Source organism: Euleptes europaea, chromosome 5 (assembly GCF_029931775.1).
Source record: "Euleptes europaea isolate rEulEur1 chromosome 5, rEulEur1.hap1, whole genome shotgun sequence".
Lineage (NCBI taxonomy): Eukaryota > Metazoa > Chordata > Lepidosauria > Squamata > Sphaerodactylidae > Euleptes > Euleptes europaea.
Window position 1 is genome coordinate 54634504 of NC_079316.1, and position 13284 is coordinate 54647787.

The 13284-nt window shown below is 42.5% G+C and overlaps 1 protein-coding gene across 1 annotated transcript; it reads left to right on the forward strand.

The window, feature by feature from the left end:
* The first annotated feature begins 2910 nt into the window (after window positions 1–2910).
* MFSD13A (major facilitator superfamily domain containing 13A) lies at window positions 2911–13284 on the forward strand. Its single transcript, XM_056849647.1, has 9 exons — window positions 2911–3016; window positions 4739–5010; window positions 6140–6219; window positions 7045–7494; window positions 8735–8852; window positions 10396–10492; window positions 11493–11664; window positions 12189–12382; window positions 13034–13284. The coding sequence occupies exons 2-9, from the start codon at window positions 4846–4848 to the stop codon at window positions 13282–13284; spliced, it is 1527 nt and encodes a 508-aa protein (XP_056705625.1). The 5' UTR covers window positions 2911–3016; window positions 4739–4845.

Here is a 13284-nt window from a genome sequence, read left to right on the forward strand (position 1 = left end):
TTTCAGTCTTTTTATGTAATGTAATACACCTGGAGTATTAGCACAGATGACAGTAAACAAAGCTCTTTTCTTGTAAGGGAAACTCACACTTAGGCCCTAGCATGTTTGCAGGAATGTGGGAAGAGTATATGAAGGGGAACTTAACAACTGGCTTTCTATGACTCACCTATGATGCTGAGTTCTCAAGAAGTGTTAACAAGCATGTTAAAGAATTGTCTGACCGCTGTTATTTCCTTTATGTCTCACATTCTTTTTAGATTATTCTGGTGTTGAGACATAGCCTTGTAACATTAAGAAATGGGATCTCATCAGAATGGAACTGAGATTCAGGACTGCAGCTTAGATTCCATAGCAACATTTATTTGTGAACAATAACTGGCAACATTCAGCAGCCCCAACAAAGCCCAATCAATAAACAAACTGAAATATACAGAGGATCGAAATACTGATCCAGGATCTGGTGAATGTATTGTGATTTTAGGAGTTTTTAAAGTTTCAGAGTTAGCTAGGACTTGTGTTTGAAGCTACATGTCAGTAAAATTGTCCTGCTTTATGGGGGGCCCCTGCTACAACTGAACCTAGCCCAATTTAATAGATTCCTGAACCTAAATGATTATTTTGTATTAAATGCACAGACACAATTCCACTGTACTCCCAATATGCATGACAGCCTCCAATATATTTATTTTTTTTATTACATATTTTTTATTTTTTCATTAATAAGTAGATATACAGAGGGGAAAAATAGGGAAAGGGAAAATAATATTATTTACATGTCGTTTTGTTGGTATCTAACAATCTCTACCCCTCTTTATAATACCGTCTTCCATATTTTCTTAACTTAATAGCAATTTGATCTGACTAGCTCTTTTGTCTGGTGCTTTTAATACATTCATAAAAAGATTTCCCTCTCTCATGATTCGGTTCTCGTGTATTACCTTTCATGTATTCTGTAAATTGTGCCATAGTAATATATTCTAGGGACTTGTCTAACCCTGTTTGAAGTTGTGGGATCTTGTTTGTATTCCATGATGTTTATTTTTGAAACGTTGGTAAGATGTATTCTTTGAAGGAAACGTTTCGGATTAACATATTTTCAAGGGCGATACAATGTATTACTGAAGGCTGAGAATGAAACAAAGCGCAAGGACGCAAACCCAACCAACTAGCCTGTCGTCAGCCGAACTGGGAAGCTTCCAGCAGCTACTCCAACTCCCCCTCCCTTTCCCATAGAAAGCGGCACAATGATTGGCCAGTTGCTATAATTTCCCTCAGTGCCCACATCCAAGATGGCGTCCAAAGACGTAGGCGTTCGGTGCCAGAAATGGGCGTCACCTGACGCTTTGTGGGCGGATGAGACCGTCGAAAGCGCAGCGCGCCTGCGCCAGCTGATTCAAGGCTGAAGCCGGGCGGGGGCTACAGGTAAGAAAGGGTCGGTAGGTGGGTGCGCGCCGCGGCTCTCGCCTAGCTCCCCCCCCCCGCCCCCGATTATCCTCTGGGCATTATAGACTTTTATTCTGAATCGTTTCTCTTCCTCTGTGGCTTATTGTTCTCCTCTTTCCTCCGCTCGTCAACCGCTTAGGGTGTCTTCCTGTTGCCTGCTTAAGGAAGGATTTCGCCCCTCGACAGTCAGTTCCTTCACGATAATGGAAGCCGTTTCCACTTCCGCTTGTCTAGTTTCCAGTTGTACGCACAGCTGGACTGGAGGCTGGCTTCCTTTTCACTGGTGACCACTCCCCCCTATTAATACGCATGGGTCTCTTTTAGGTTTCTGCGGGGAGCCCGGGTCTGCTCTCTCTCTTATGTAGAATACAGAACCTTTATTGGCATTTAAAGATTATATGTATATATAGAGGGAGACCCTGACCTGGATGGCCCAGGCTAGCCTGATCTCGGCAGATCTCAGAAGCTAAGCTGGGTCAGCCTGGGTTAGTGTTTGGATGGGAGACCCCCAAGGAAGGCCAGGGTTGCTGTGCAGAGGAAGGCACTGGCCAAACAAAGTACAAGCAGTATTTTTTATAATGTTTTCAAACTCTTAATACATCGGTGGGAATACACAGAAAGTGCAAACAGTATTTTTTATAACGTTTTCAAACTCTTAATACATCGCTGGGAATGCAAGTGCGGTAACCCCCAATGATTTGCTAGCAATAGAACGAGAAACAGCATCCTGTTTTTTTGCAGTAAAGTGCTTTTTTTCTTGAGGTGGGCGTCTACATTCAGATTCTTCATTATCTCCAGCATTCACACTAATGTCACACAGCAAAGAGTGCCACATTCTTCCTACTATATTCATAAAATGCAACAGCTCTCGGGGTCTGAGGTTGGGATTCCTTTTTCTATTATGTGGAAACATAGTTTCTCAGCAGTGGCTTTCAGAACAAATCTAAGAACACTTTGCAGGGAGGAACCCCGAACAGGATTCTGAGCAGACCTGATTAGGATTGTTCTCTTAGATACATTTTGAGTAGTGGTTGCATAGATCTAAAAGTCTGTCTGTAGTATTGGTCAGTGCTATGACTGTACTTCCTTGCATGAGGAAATGATTACAAATATGTTAAAGTATATCAGGTGATATTGCTGAAATGTGAGGACAACTTTCTATTTGTTTCAGTGTGTGGCCTCTCTCAGTAAATCCTTCATGGAACAGTTTACAATGGTGGTATTTTTAAATTGTAGTCTCAAGTCAGCGAATGTATGAAAAATCTAGTTGCTCATAGTTCTCTAAATGTGTCTGGAAAGTTCTTTGTCTCCTGTTCTTAAATAATAAATAATACAGCCTTGAACCCTGTCCTTGAATTCTTATTTTTAACTAATTTTAGTAACCCCATTCAAGCCATGATGATAGGAATAGGTAAGTATCTGAATATCCCAAAAGTGCATTATAGGGATTTTTTTTTCATTTTTTTTTTTAGTGATGGTACCTGCTAATGCCTTCAGCTTAAGACAGTGACCTTACAGATGTACCAGTGGAACTGCTTCAAGCATTTTCCTCTCAGTGTGTCTTCTCTACAAGGTATTGTAGAACATTACATGTTCACTGATTTCTTTAGACATGAGTGTGCTGTTGTGAAAGGAAGCCACTGTTGGCTGGGTTGCCTGGGACAAGCAGAAATTGCCTCCCAAGTGATCAGGTATGTGTTCAGTTGCTTTATAATTCTGGAAGTCATGTTATGGTGCTGCTGGCTTTCCCTTCACTTTATAGAAGGGGATAGCACATCTATATGTGCTCTCTTCAAAATAAAGAAGGCTTGCCTCAGAAAACTGCCTGCTGTGCGCTCTGTCTCTGTTTTGAAGAGGGGAGAGGGAGAAGAAAGGTTGAGACTCCTACAGAGTAGAGCTATATATAATAGGGCAACATCTGGAGGGAGATTCTGCAGCTGGATAGACTGACTCCTCTCTCCCTAGCAGAGGAGTGGAAAGAAAAGCAGAATCTTACTCTTCTGTGCTTGCCTAATCAGGCAAATTAAGCAGAGCTAGTCTCCTCCTTTCTTTCTTTGTTTTGGAGAGTGTCAAGCCAGGCAAAGCCAATACCATCACCTGAGCAAATGAGCTAGGCTTCTAGGTACTTTCTGTGAGAGCCAGTGCTCAATCTCCATAGTGATGGTCAGGCTCTGAGTGCTGAACTTCTTTTGCCCTCCCAGAGTTAAAGCCTTTATCTGGAAGGGAGAAGGGGACAGCTTTCATTAATGCTTTGTGGCAGAGAAATAGCACTCTGCTAATGCCATCTGACCCCCTCCCCCAGCTTCTAGGGATTGGGGGTGTAAAAGGGGGAGACTTAAGTGAATTATTTGTATGTGCTGAAAATGCCCTCATGTTTTTCAAACAACCTTGTAACCAATGAGTTTGACACCCCAGGCATAAAGCTTCCCTGACAAGTATTCGTCCAGCTGCTGCTTGAAGACTGCCAGTGAGGGGGAGCTCACCACCTCCCTAGGCAGCTGATTTCACTGCTGAACAGCTCTTACTGTAAAAGATTTCCCCCTAGTATCCAGCTGATAACCTTTCTGCCCATAATTTAAACCCATTAGTGTGAGTCCTATCCTCTGCTGCCTACAGTAGGGTAGGGGGAGTGGAGGATGAAAGATATACTAAATTTAGAAGGGAAACATAATGTTAGAAACAGTGAGAAACTCTGCTGGAGGTGTATGGTGTACTTTATATAACATCTAATGCAGGAACTTAGATTTAAGCAGAATGAAGGAAATGTGAAAAAATGGTTGTAATCTGACAAAAGAAAAGGGGTGTCTTTAAGCACCTTGGTATCTTAAGGGTCAACCTATAGCCTGCAATTTGTCCATACAGCTAGACTTCTTTGGAGGGACTTGCAATTTGAAAACTTCATTGGGAAAGCACCCTTGTCTTGGGAAGGGATATGTTGTCTTGATGGAACTAGATGCCCTGGGAAATGTCCATATATCAATACTGGTCATTTATTTCTAGTTGGCGATTAAGCATTAAAAGCATGTTATAAAAATACACTAAGTACTTCTCCGTGTGAACAGATATCTTGGAGAGCTCTGTGTCTGGTCAGAAGGCTGTTTGCCATATGATGCTTTGGCTTAACAATGCTACTTTACCACCCTAAGATAGCCTGAGCCTTTCCAATCCTATTAGTGGTCCTCTTTTTGAACCACAGAACTGTCTACAGTAGCATTTCTTATTGGAGACTAAATGGACCTGTTTCTTCAGGAGAAAAATGCACATGAACTATTTGACTTTGTTACCTTTCTGACAGAAATGATGATGGTTTGGACCCAACAACGAAATAGTAGGTGCTGGAGGGAGAGGCCCCACTGGAACTGGAGGTGATGAGGGCAGCCGAAGGGCTCTGAGTGTACCACCATGGCTCCCCAGCTGTTGGCCTGTCTCTCCCGCCTGCCCATCGCAGTGGTCTATGGATCCCTGTCGCTCTTTATTTCCATTTTGCACAACGTGTTTCTCCTCTACTACGTGGACACCTTTGTTTCTGTTTACAAGATTGATAAACTTTCCTTTTGGATTGGAGAGGTAGGTTTTGAACTTTGAGAGTTAATGTGTTTGTCAGAGCTACGCAGCAAGATGAAGTCTGTGGCTGTTAATAGGCTAGTGGTCTGCTGTTGAAGAACTGAAGAAGGGTATTCTCTTGAATGGGTGGGAATCTCATGCCTTGTGTCTAATTTTGAGGTGATGATAAACTAGAGGGGTGCAAGAAATGTGCATGTTCTAGCTGTGCGTAAGAGGTACTGCAAGCATGTCACGTTGCTGGCATTCATAGGCATTATTCTCAAACAATTCTCAAGTTTCGCCACTTACAACATTCTAGAAATGTAATACTCTTGTATTTTTCCCATTAAAGGGCTGAGGTAAGGGCTTGTCCAATACTGCCTTTCTTTAAATGTTTAGTCTTTCCTGCACATACTTTTGTGGACATGTTGCAAATTTTTCCTTTTACAACTCCAAACATGATGATAACTCACTACAACAGTTTTCCAGTAAAAGTCTATATGCTATGCAGTCCTCCCATGAGGATCTTATGTGCAGAGCAAATATTGCCTGTTCCTCATTTGGCTGATTTATCAGAAGAGTCAGAAAGGCACTTTCTCCTCAGTGGGATTGGCAGGTAATTGTGGAGGTGGGTGGAATAAATCTTTTCTCCTCTAGAGTATTGTAGCAGGGGAGGAATATGGTCTTTCTTAAAAATGGCATAGTAGGAATAGTCTTCCAATGCTAGTATATTTCAGAGGGATTTTGTTCCACTCTAAGCCTGGGAAAGGCAGTGGATTTTTTCCCTTGTGTTGATGAGAGATATTTTTGTGTATGCTCCTCAAAGCTTTATGGAACATCTCTCTTAGCAGATACATGAAAGGGGTTTGACTGTAATTCTTGCACTTCTCTCCTTGGATGGCTGAAAAGCCAAACTCACTACTTGGATAATGGTGGATTTTGCCCCTTTTTGTTATAGTTTTAGCCATATGATAAAACTGCTTCTGAGTATGGAGGGATTTGGTAGTGGGTTAAGCATAGAAAGGGTATTTGTGTTGATGAGTGTGTCCGTTATTGCTTTTGGTGGTCTCCAAGATGGGCATTATTAACATCAAATCATTCTCTAATGTTTGAAACGTTTGTCTTCAGCTTGCATCCCATATTTTCCTTCTAGACCGTGTTTCTGATCTGGAATAGTCTCAACGATCCTCTCTTTGGTTGGCTGAGTGACCGGGATTTCCTTAGCACACAACAGTAAGCAGAGTGTCATTTATGTCCTGGGTCAAGGTATTGAGAGCTTAATAGCTTTTGAAAAGTTGAGAGAAACAGGCCAACTAGCATGGCAAACTAACCAAAACAAGCATATTGGAAATTAGTACTTTTTAACCCTTTCAGTTGCACATGCATCCAAGACCAGCACTTTTTGTATTATCCTTTCTTTCTAACGTTAATCTTTGGGAATTTCTAGTATGTATGAGTCCACTGGGAACTGAAGACTTGGTTCTTTTGTTCCGTTAAAAGAATGCTGAATTTCCACAGTGAGATGGGATTGTGAAGTAGCCAAGTGTAGCTTCTCCTGAAGGAAGTATAGTGAATATGTACATAGATGCAATCAAATAACTTGAGTATTTATTTAAAAAGTGGAAAGAGGGACTGGTAATAAAAGAACACAAACTTTGATGCAAAGAAAAAAATAAAGTAGCAGCTGTGTGGTGTAGTGGTTAAGAGTGGTGGATTCTAATCTGGAGAACCAGGTTCAATTCCCCACTCCTCCACATGAAACCTGCTGGGCGATCTTGGGCCAGTCACAGTTTTCTCAGAACCCTTTCAGCCCAAGCAGAGGCAATGGCAAACCACTTCTGTTAGCCTTGAAAACCCTATGGGAATTGCCATAAATCAGCTCTGACTTGGCGGCACTTTCCACCACTGGATCACTTAACATTGATGAATAATGCTGGCATCAGAGAGGACAGAATAAATGCAGATTGACAAGGGAGAAAGCACTAGGCTTTTAGCAGCAGGTATATTTCAGATTGTGGAATGAATCCAACCAATTTTCATGTGTTCATTCTCCTGTAGGTCTGGAATAGAGATCTCCGCTCCAGAAGTGGTATTGAAGAGACTCAAGGCCCTAAACCGCAATGGCCCCCTTTTTGCTTTGTCATTCCTGGCTTTCTGGATTGCGTGGGCCCACCCAGGTCTACAGTTCCTCATCTGCCTCTGCTTGTATGATAGTTTCCTCACCATGGTGGATCTCAACCAGAATGCCTTGCTTGCTGACCTTGCTGTGTCTGCAAAGGATAGGACTGGACTCAACTTCTACTCTTCGCTCTTCAGTGCCATTGGCTCCCTCTCGGTCTTCATGTCCTACGCTGTGTGGAACAAGGAGGACTTCTTCTCTTTCCGGATATTTTGTGTGGTGCTGACTCTCGGCTCAGCGGTTGGATTCATTGTGGCCACATGGCTGCTGAGACAGAGGTTTCAGACTGAAGGGCAAGTGAAATGGGATGAAAGAGCAGTTTTAAAAGAGTGAGTTCTATCTGGTTGTGTAATTTCTTTCCTCATTTAAACAGAGAGCCAGCGTGGTGTAGTGGTTAAGAGCTGATCTGGAGAAACGTGTTTGATTCCCTGCTCCTCCTCATGAGCGGCGGAGGCTAATCTGGTGAACCTGGTTGGTTTCCCCACTCCTCCACATGAAGCCAGCTGGGGAACCTTGGGCTTGTCACACTCTCTCAGCTCCACCTACCTCACAGGGTGTCTGTTGGGAGGGGAAGGGAAGGTGATTATAAGATGGTTTGATTCTCCCTTAATTGGTAGAGAAAGTCGGCATATAAAAACCAACTCTTCTTCTTATTGCCCAATGGATGTGGCTTGTAGGCAGAGGCCAGCAATTTCATCTGTATGTCCAGCATTTGTATGGAGGTGTGTCAATCACCTTTTAATAGAGCAAGAGTAAAAACTTCAAGGTTTGGAGAGAGTGATTTGGCCAGAATGTGTGTGCAGAGACCCCCTTTTCCTCCTTTGAGTATAAAGTTAGGTTCTGTACATTGTTAGTTGGGAGAGCAAAGAGATTATGATTTCTCACATTGGAGGGCTTTTGCACTACAGAATTACCAGATAACATATATAAAAACTGCAGTCATGTCAATGGACTGGCATGACTATTTGCAACTTTGGCCAGTCACCCCTCCCCTCCAAAATACCAATTGTAGCTATTCATAATCAGGGTCCTAAAATAGAAGGAAGACAATTTTGTACTACCTACTGATCGGACTTTGCTTGGGAGAGGGAAGGGTTACAAGCCCTCCAATCATTAGCTATTACTACCTAATTTGGTTTCTATTGACAATTTAGTCCACCACCTAAAACTGTGATGCTGGAGTTAAGGAGAGCTACATTTTTATTTATTAGTGCTGATCTGAATTACTGTTGGTTTTTATGTTTTCAAAGGAAGAACAGCCACCATTTGCTATTTTGACTAAGTAGCCTTTGTGCCATCTGAAATTTGTTCTGCACTTGACGTGGACCAAATTGCAACACCTCCTATATGACATCTTAAAATTAAGCTACAGATTTCTCAGCTTTTCCTCCATACCCTGCAATATCTATTTCCCCTAAACATACACATGACTATTTTCAAAGCAGTTTTTGTTTCAATCACAAACAGAAGATAATGTTTTGTAAAACCCACACAGGCTAGAGGCCTTAATGTGCCATACATGGAGTTGCCCCAGGTTATCCTCACACTATCTGTCATTTGTTCCTCCAGACTGTACATAGACACACCTTCTGTGCAGCAGGAGAAAAGGATCACTCTGGCAGAGTATCTCAGACAGCTCTCTAGGCATCGCAACTTCCTCTGGTTTGTGTCTATGAACCTTATACAGGTAGGTGTAGCATGATGTTCTCTGTAACATCATATTGTTGACTGCTGAGATTAGATAGGTCGCCATCTCACATGCTGGCCTGTAGAGATCCAACCCAATAGAGTCAAGGTGGCCTGCTTACATGATCAAAATAGGCCTTTATTGGTCCTGGAGCAAATGCTCTGTCCACCATGTCCAGTAAACATTTGGCACAGTATAGATTAGAAGGTGATAGGCCCTGACCTGGATGGCCCAGGCTAGCCTGATCTCGTCAGATCTCAGAAGCTAAGCAGGGTCAGCCCTGGTTAGTATTTGGATGGGAGACCACCAAGGAATACCGAGGTTGCTGTGCAGTCTCTTGCCATGAAAACCCCCCCAAAAAGGGGTCGCCATAAGTCGGCTGTGACTTGACGGCACTTCACACACACACACAGGAATTGACACATGAATTTCACTGATCAGTCCATGGTATGAGACCAGCCTTAGAAGTTTCGTGCTAAGTTTGTTCCATCCCATGAACTTAGCTCTGATTTTCCTGAAAATCAAAGAAGGGCTTTTATGTTGTGCCCCTGTGAAAATAGAGAACTTCCTCTTGAACGCCCTGGTCTTCTCTGCCTCAGCAAAGTAAGTCTTTAGATGATATGGATTGATACTGTCTTTTGATCCTAAACCTGTAGCTCTGATGCAGGAAGAAAAATTAGAGTATTTTAAAACTTGGGAATGATGTGGTATGTGATCAGCAGAACCAGCGTAGTGTAGTGGTTTGGAGCGGTGGAGTCTGATCTGGAGAACTGGATCTGTTTCCCCACTCCTACACTTGAAGCCAGCTGGGTGACCTTGGGCTAGTCACAGTTCTCTTAGAGCTCTCTCAGCCCCACCTACCTCACAGGGTGTCTGTTGTGGGGAGGGGAAGGGAAGGTGATTGTAAGCCGGTTTGATTCTCCCTTAAGTGGTAGAGAAAGTTGGCATATAAAAAACAACTCTTCTTCTTAGTTACATTCAGATGTTGAGGCAGTTTGTAGCAGTGTAGACAACACAGTTGAGTGTTAGATATAAGAGCTATATACAGTATGTACAGATTAGGTGTGCTTGGCACCTTATTGCAGCATGGCATTTTAGAATGGTTAAAACATGTACAACCTCCTGCTTTCCATCTTGCCATTTAAATAGTTGCTTTACTCACAGGCTCTGTTGGGAGGTCTTTGTGTACCTCTGAGCCACTTGGCATGACATCTTCAGCTGCAGTGCTCTCTGAGAAATAATTTGATTCTACGTGATTACATGTAATGATCTGCTCTGGATATTTATCCTCTGGCTAACTGGGTTTAACAGGAAGACTTGCTAAGTTAACAGAGGCATCTGTTACCAAGCGCTTAATAGTCTGTTGGCCTAAATTACATAATTAAAGAATTGCATCCTCCATTCATAAACCAAATGAAACCACTCCCATTTATATGGTTTGTACATGTGACTGATATTAGGAATTTTATTATTTTCAATATTTTGCTTGTAGTCCTGCTGTCTTCCTTAATAGTTACATTTTCACATGGGTCATCTTTCACAGGTGTTTCACTGCCACTTTAATAGCAACTTCTTCCCTCTCTTTTTGGAGCATCTGCTGTCGGATCGCATTTCTCTATCCATGGGATCATTTCTGCTGGGTAAGTCCAAGGTGGGAATTTGAAGATGTACTGGTTCTTGCTTTCTAGAAAGTGACTACAGAATGGCACTTCTCTTCACTGGCAGAGGTATCAAGATCCCCAGTTCAGCTGCCCCCACCATTTTGTGGGAACAATCTTCCTTCTTAGACTGGAATCCCACACATGCACAGGGCTTATACATAATACTTAGGGGAGACCACTGGAACAGTGGCTATGGATGTGGGATGCAAACAAACTATAGCTCTTATTTGTTGATGAAGAGCAGAGCCATACTTACAGCATACGTATTTATGTATTACTTTGTTAGAATTCTGAGTGTGTTGTCTTTTTGAAATAAGTTTCATGGATCAAGGGGGCTGGTCTAGTTGAACAAACATGCCCTATATGCTCAGACACAAGAACAAGAGTAAGCAAAATTTATCATAAACTTTTGGTTACATTTCAGATTAGGAAAAGTCTTGGTCAGTGGAACAAGGGACAGTAGTTTAGTGTGACAGTTATCAGGAAGGCTAGGCTGCCTGACCTACAGCTGATTGAGGAGATAAGGAGAGAAAGAGCTGCATCTGACCAAGAGAAGCAGAACTAAACAGTGGTAGCATAATAGTGGCTGCAGTTAAGTTTCTGGCTGCGTATGAAAGATGGCTGATGTATCCATAAGAACTGCAGAAGGATCAGAAACCAAGGGGATTTGGATGGGGTTTTCCTTGGGAGAGGATGGGAGAGCCTTTATTCATAGAGCTCTAGTGAAAAATTGAAATGCAGCTGCTATATAAACAGAATAACTAGCTGCAGGAGCTTCCACTGTGCTATAGTCTAACTGGGATGCTTTTACTCATTATTCATCTGCATGTAAGTAGTGAGACTATATGATCTCAAAGTCCATTTTCTAGTTGACTGGAGAAGCCATGTTTCCTGCTAAGGGTAAAGATCTGTATCTCATGATTATCTTGTGACTGCAGTGATGCAATGCTCAATCCTCTTTGCTTGCCTTTTTCCTCAGGTGTCTCCTACGTAGCCCCTCATCTCAACAATCTCTATTTCTTGTCTCTCTGCCGGAGGTGGGGTGTGTATGCTGTGGTGCGGGGGCTGTTCTTCGTGAAACTGTTACTCAGTGTGATTATGCTCCTTGCTGGACCAGACTGGATCTACCTCCTCTGTTTCTTCATAGCTAGGTACACCACTTAACTAGTATGACCCTGAGGAATAGGGCTGGATGTGGGCTGAGTGCACTGGGATGTTTGACTAAGTGTTGAAATGAAAATCCAGAGTCTTGATTCTCAGCTATGCACTTAGCTATTTGCGTCAGCAGAGAAACCCAGGGAGACTGATCAGAGTCCTTTTATTTAGAAGGGGGTTAGATATACATGCATGGCCACATAAGAGTCCAGAATATTGAAAAACTCAGTGATTATTTCACTTTTAATCTAGCCTTTGAGAATGTGGGAAATCAGCATTAAAGGAATAGTAAAATTCCATGCAGAAGATTTGGAAACCAGGGATGCTGGTGATGTTCAGGTGAAAATTTTGGTGGTCAAAGGCAGGACCTTACTCTGTCCCTCCTTCTGGGTACTATTTTGAGTACAGAAAAAAACCCTAGTTACTCTGTTCTTTATTTTTTACTTTCATTACTGTATTTGCTTTCTGCACTGAGCATTTATTGGCAAATCCCGACAGGAATTTCTGTTTTTCTCACCAGTAACCGTGTGTTCACTGAAGGGACATGCAAGCTGTTAAATCTCGTGGTCACCGACTTGGTAGATGAAGACTTGGTGCTGAATCATAGGCAGCAGGCTGCCTCAGCCCTCTTGTTTGGCATGGTTGCCTTGGTAACCAAGCCTGGCCAGACCTTTGCCCCCTTGATTGGCACCTGGCTTCTGTGCTCTTACACAGGTAGGTGATGGGCAGGGCACTTTCTTTAGCAGTTGAGTAGGGCTTGATATAACAGTTGCTGCTCCTGTCTCTTCTGAAAAAATATTAATATCCTTGATTATATTACTAGCTGATATTGCTATGTTTGCTTTAATTGTAGGTTAGGCTGTAGCAGCAGTTTCTCTTGGGAAGAGTGTAGCGAACATTTCATTAAAGGACCTTCTCTCCATAATGTTCTTTGATTTGTCTGTCTAGATGGCAAACTAGGAAGGTTGCCACCCTAAATTGCAGGTTAAAGTCCTAGTTTGCCATTTCAGGATGGGAATCCTTCCTGATACTGAGTCTGCTTGAGGGAGAAGATTTCACCTAACATTTCATATGTAGAATCCTTCCTCCCAAGCAAATCCTCTGGACCAAATTCTAGTCAATTGGACTTCATCCTTGAGGAAGTGTTGTAGTTTTCTCCTTGCAAGGAGCAAAATATAAAAAGACTGCAAATAGAAAGTGATGAAAAGGGACCATTACATTTAGGCCTAATGTAGATTGTAGAATGCCTTTTGTTTTGAAGAAAGATCATGATTGTCATCTTGCTGTTAGAAACAAAATATCAAAACCGTAATCCTTATACAGTATAAGTGGGTCACACTTACTATCTTGGTGCTGTTGTCCCAGGTTATGACATTTTCCAGCAGGATCCTGTGAACAAAGTGGTGAGCGCTCAGCCCAAGCTGGCTTCAAAAGTGGCCTGGGAACCAACCCTTCGTCAGGGCTGCTTCTACCTTCTTGTGTTTGTCCCCATCACGTGTGCATTACTTCAGATCTTCAGCTGGTCACAGTTCAACCTGCATGGAAAGCGCCTCCAGACGGTGAAGTCTCAGCGTCAAAAAACAGAGAACTGGTCTCAAGAGATCAAAACAATTTAA

Excerpts from the sequence above, each read along its gene's own strand:
- MFSD13A (XM_056849647.1), top strand. The coding sequence starts at position 4,846 with ATGGCTCCCCAGCTGTTGGCCTGTCTCTCCCGCCTGCCCATCGCAGTG. Across the intron at positions 5,011-6,139 it reads TTTCCTTTTGGATTGGAGAG|ACCGTGTTTCTGATCTGGAA; the intron begins GTAGGTTTTGAA and ends TTTTCCTTCTAG. Across the intron at positions 10,493-11,492 it reads CATGGGATCATTTCTGCTGG|GTGTCTCCTACGTAGCCCCT; the intron begins GTAAGTCCAAGG and ends CTTTTTCCTCAG.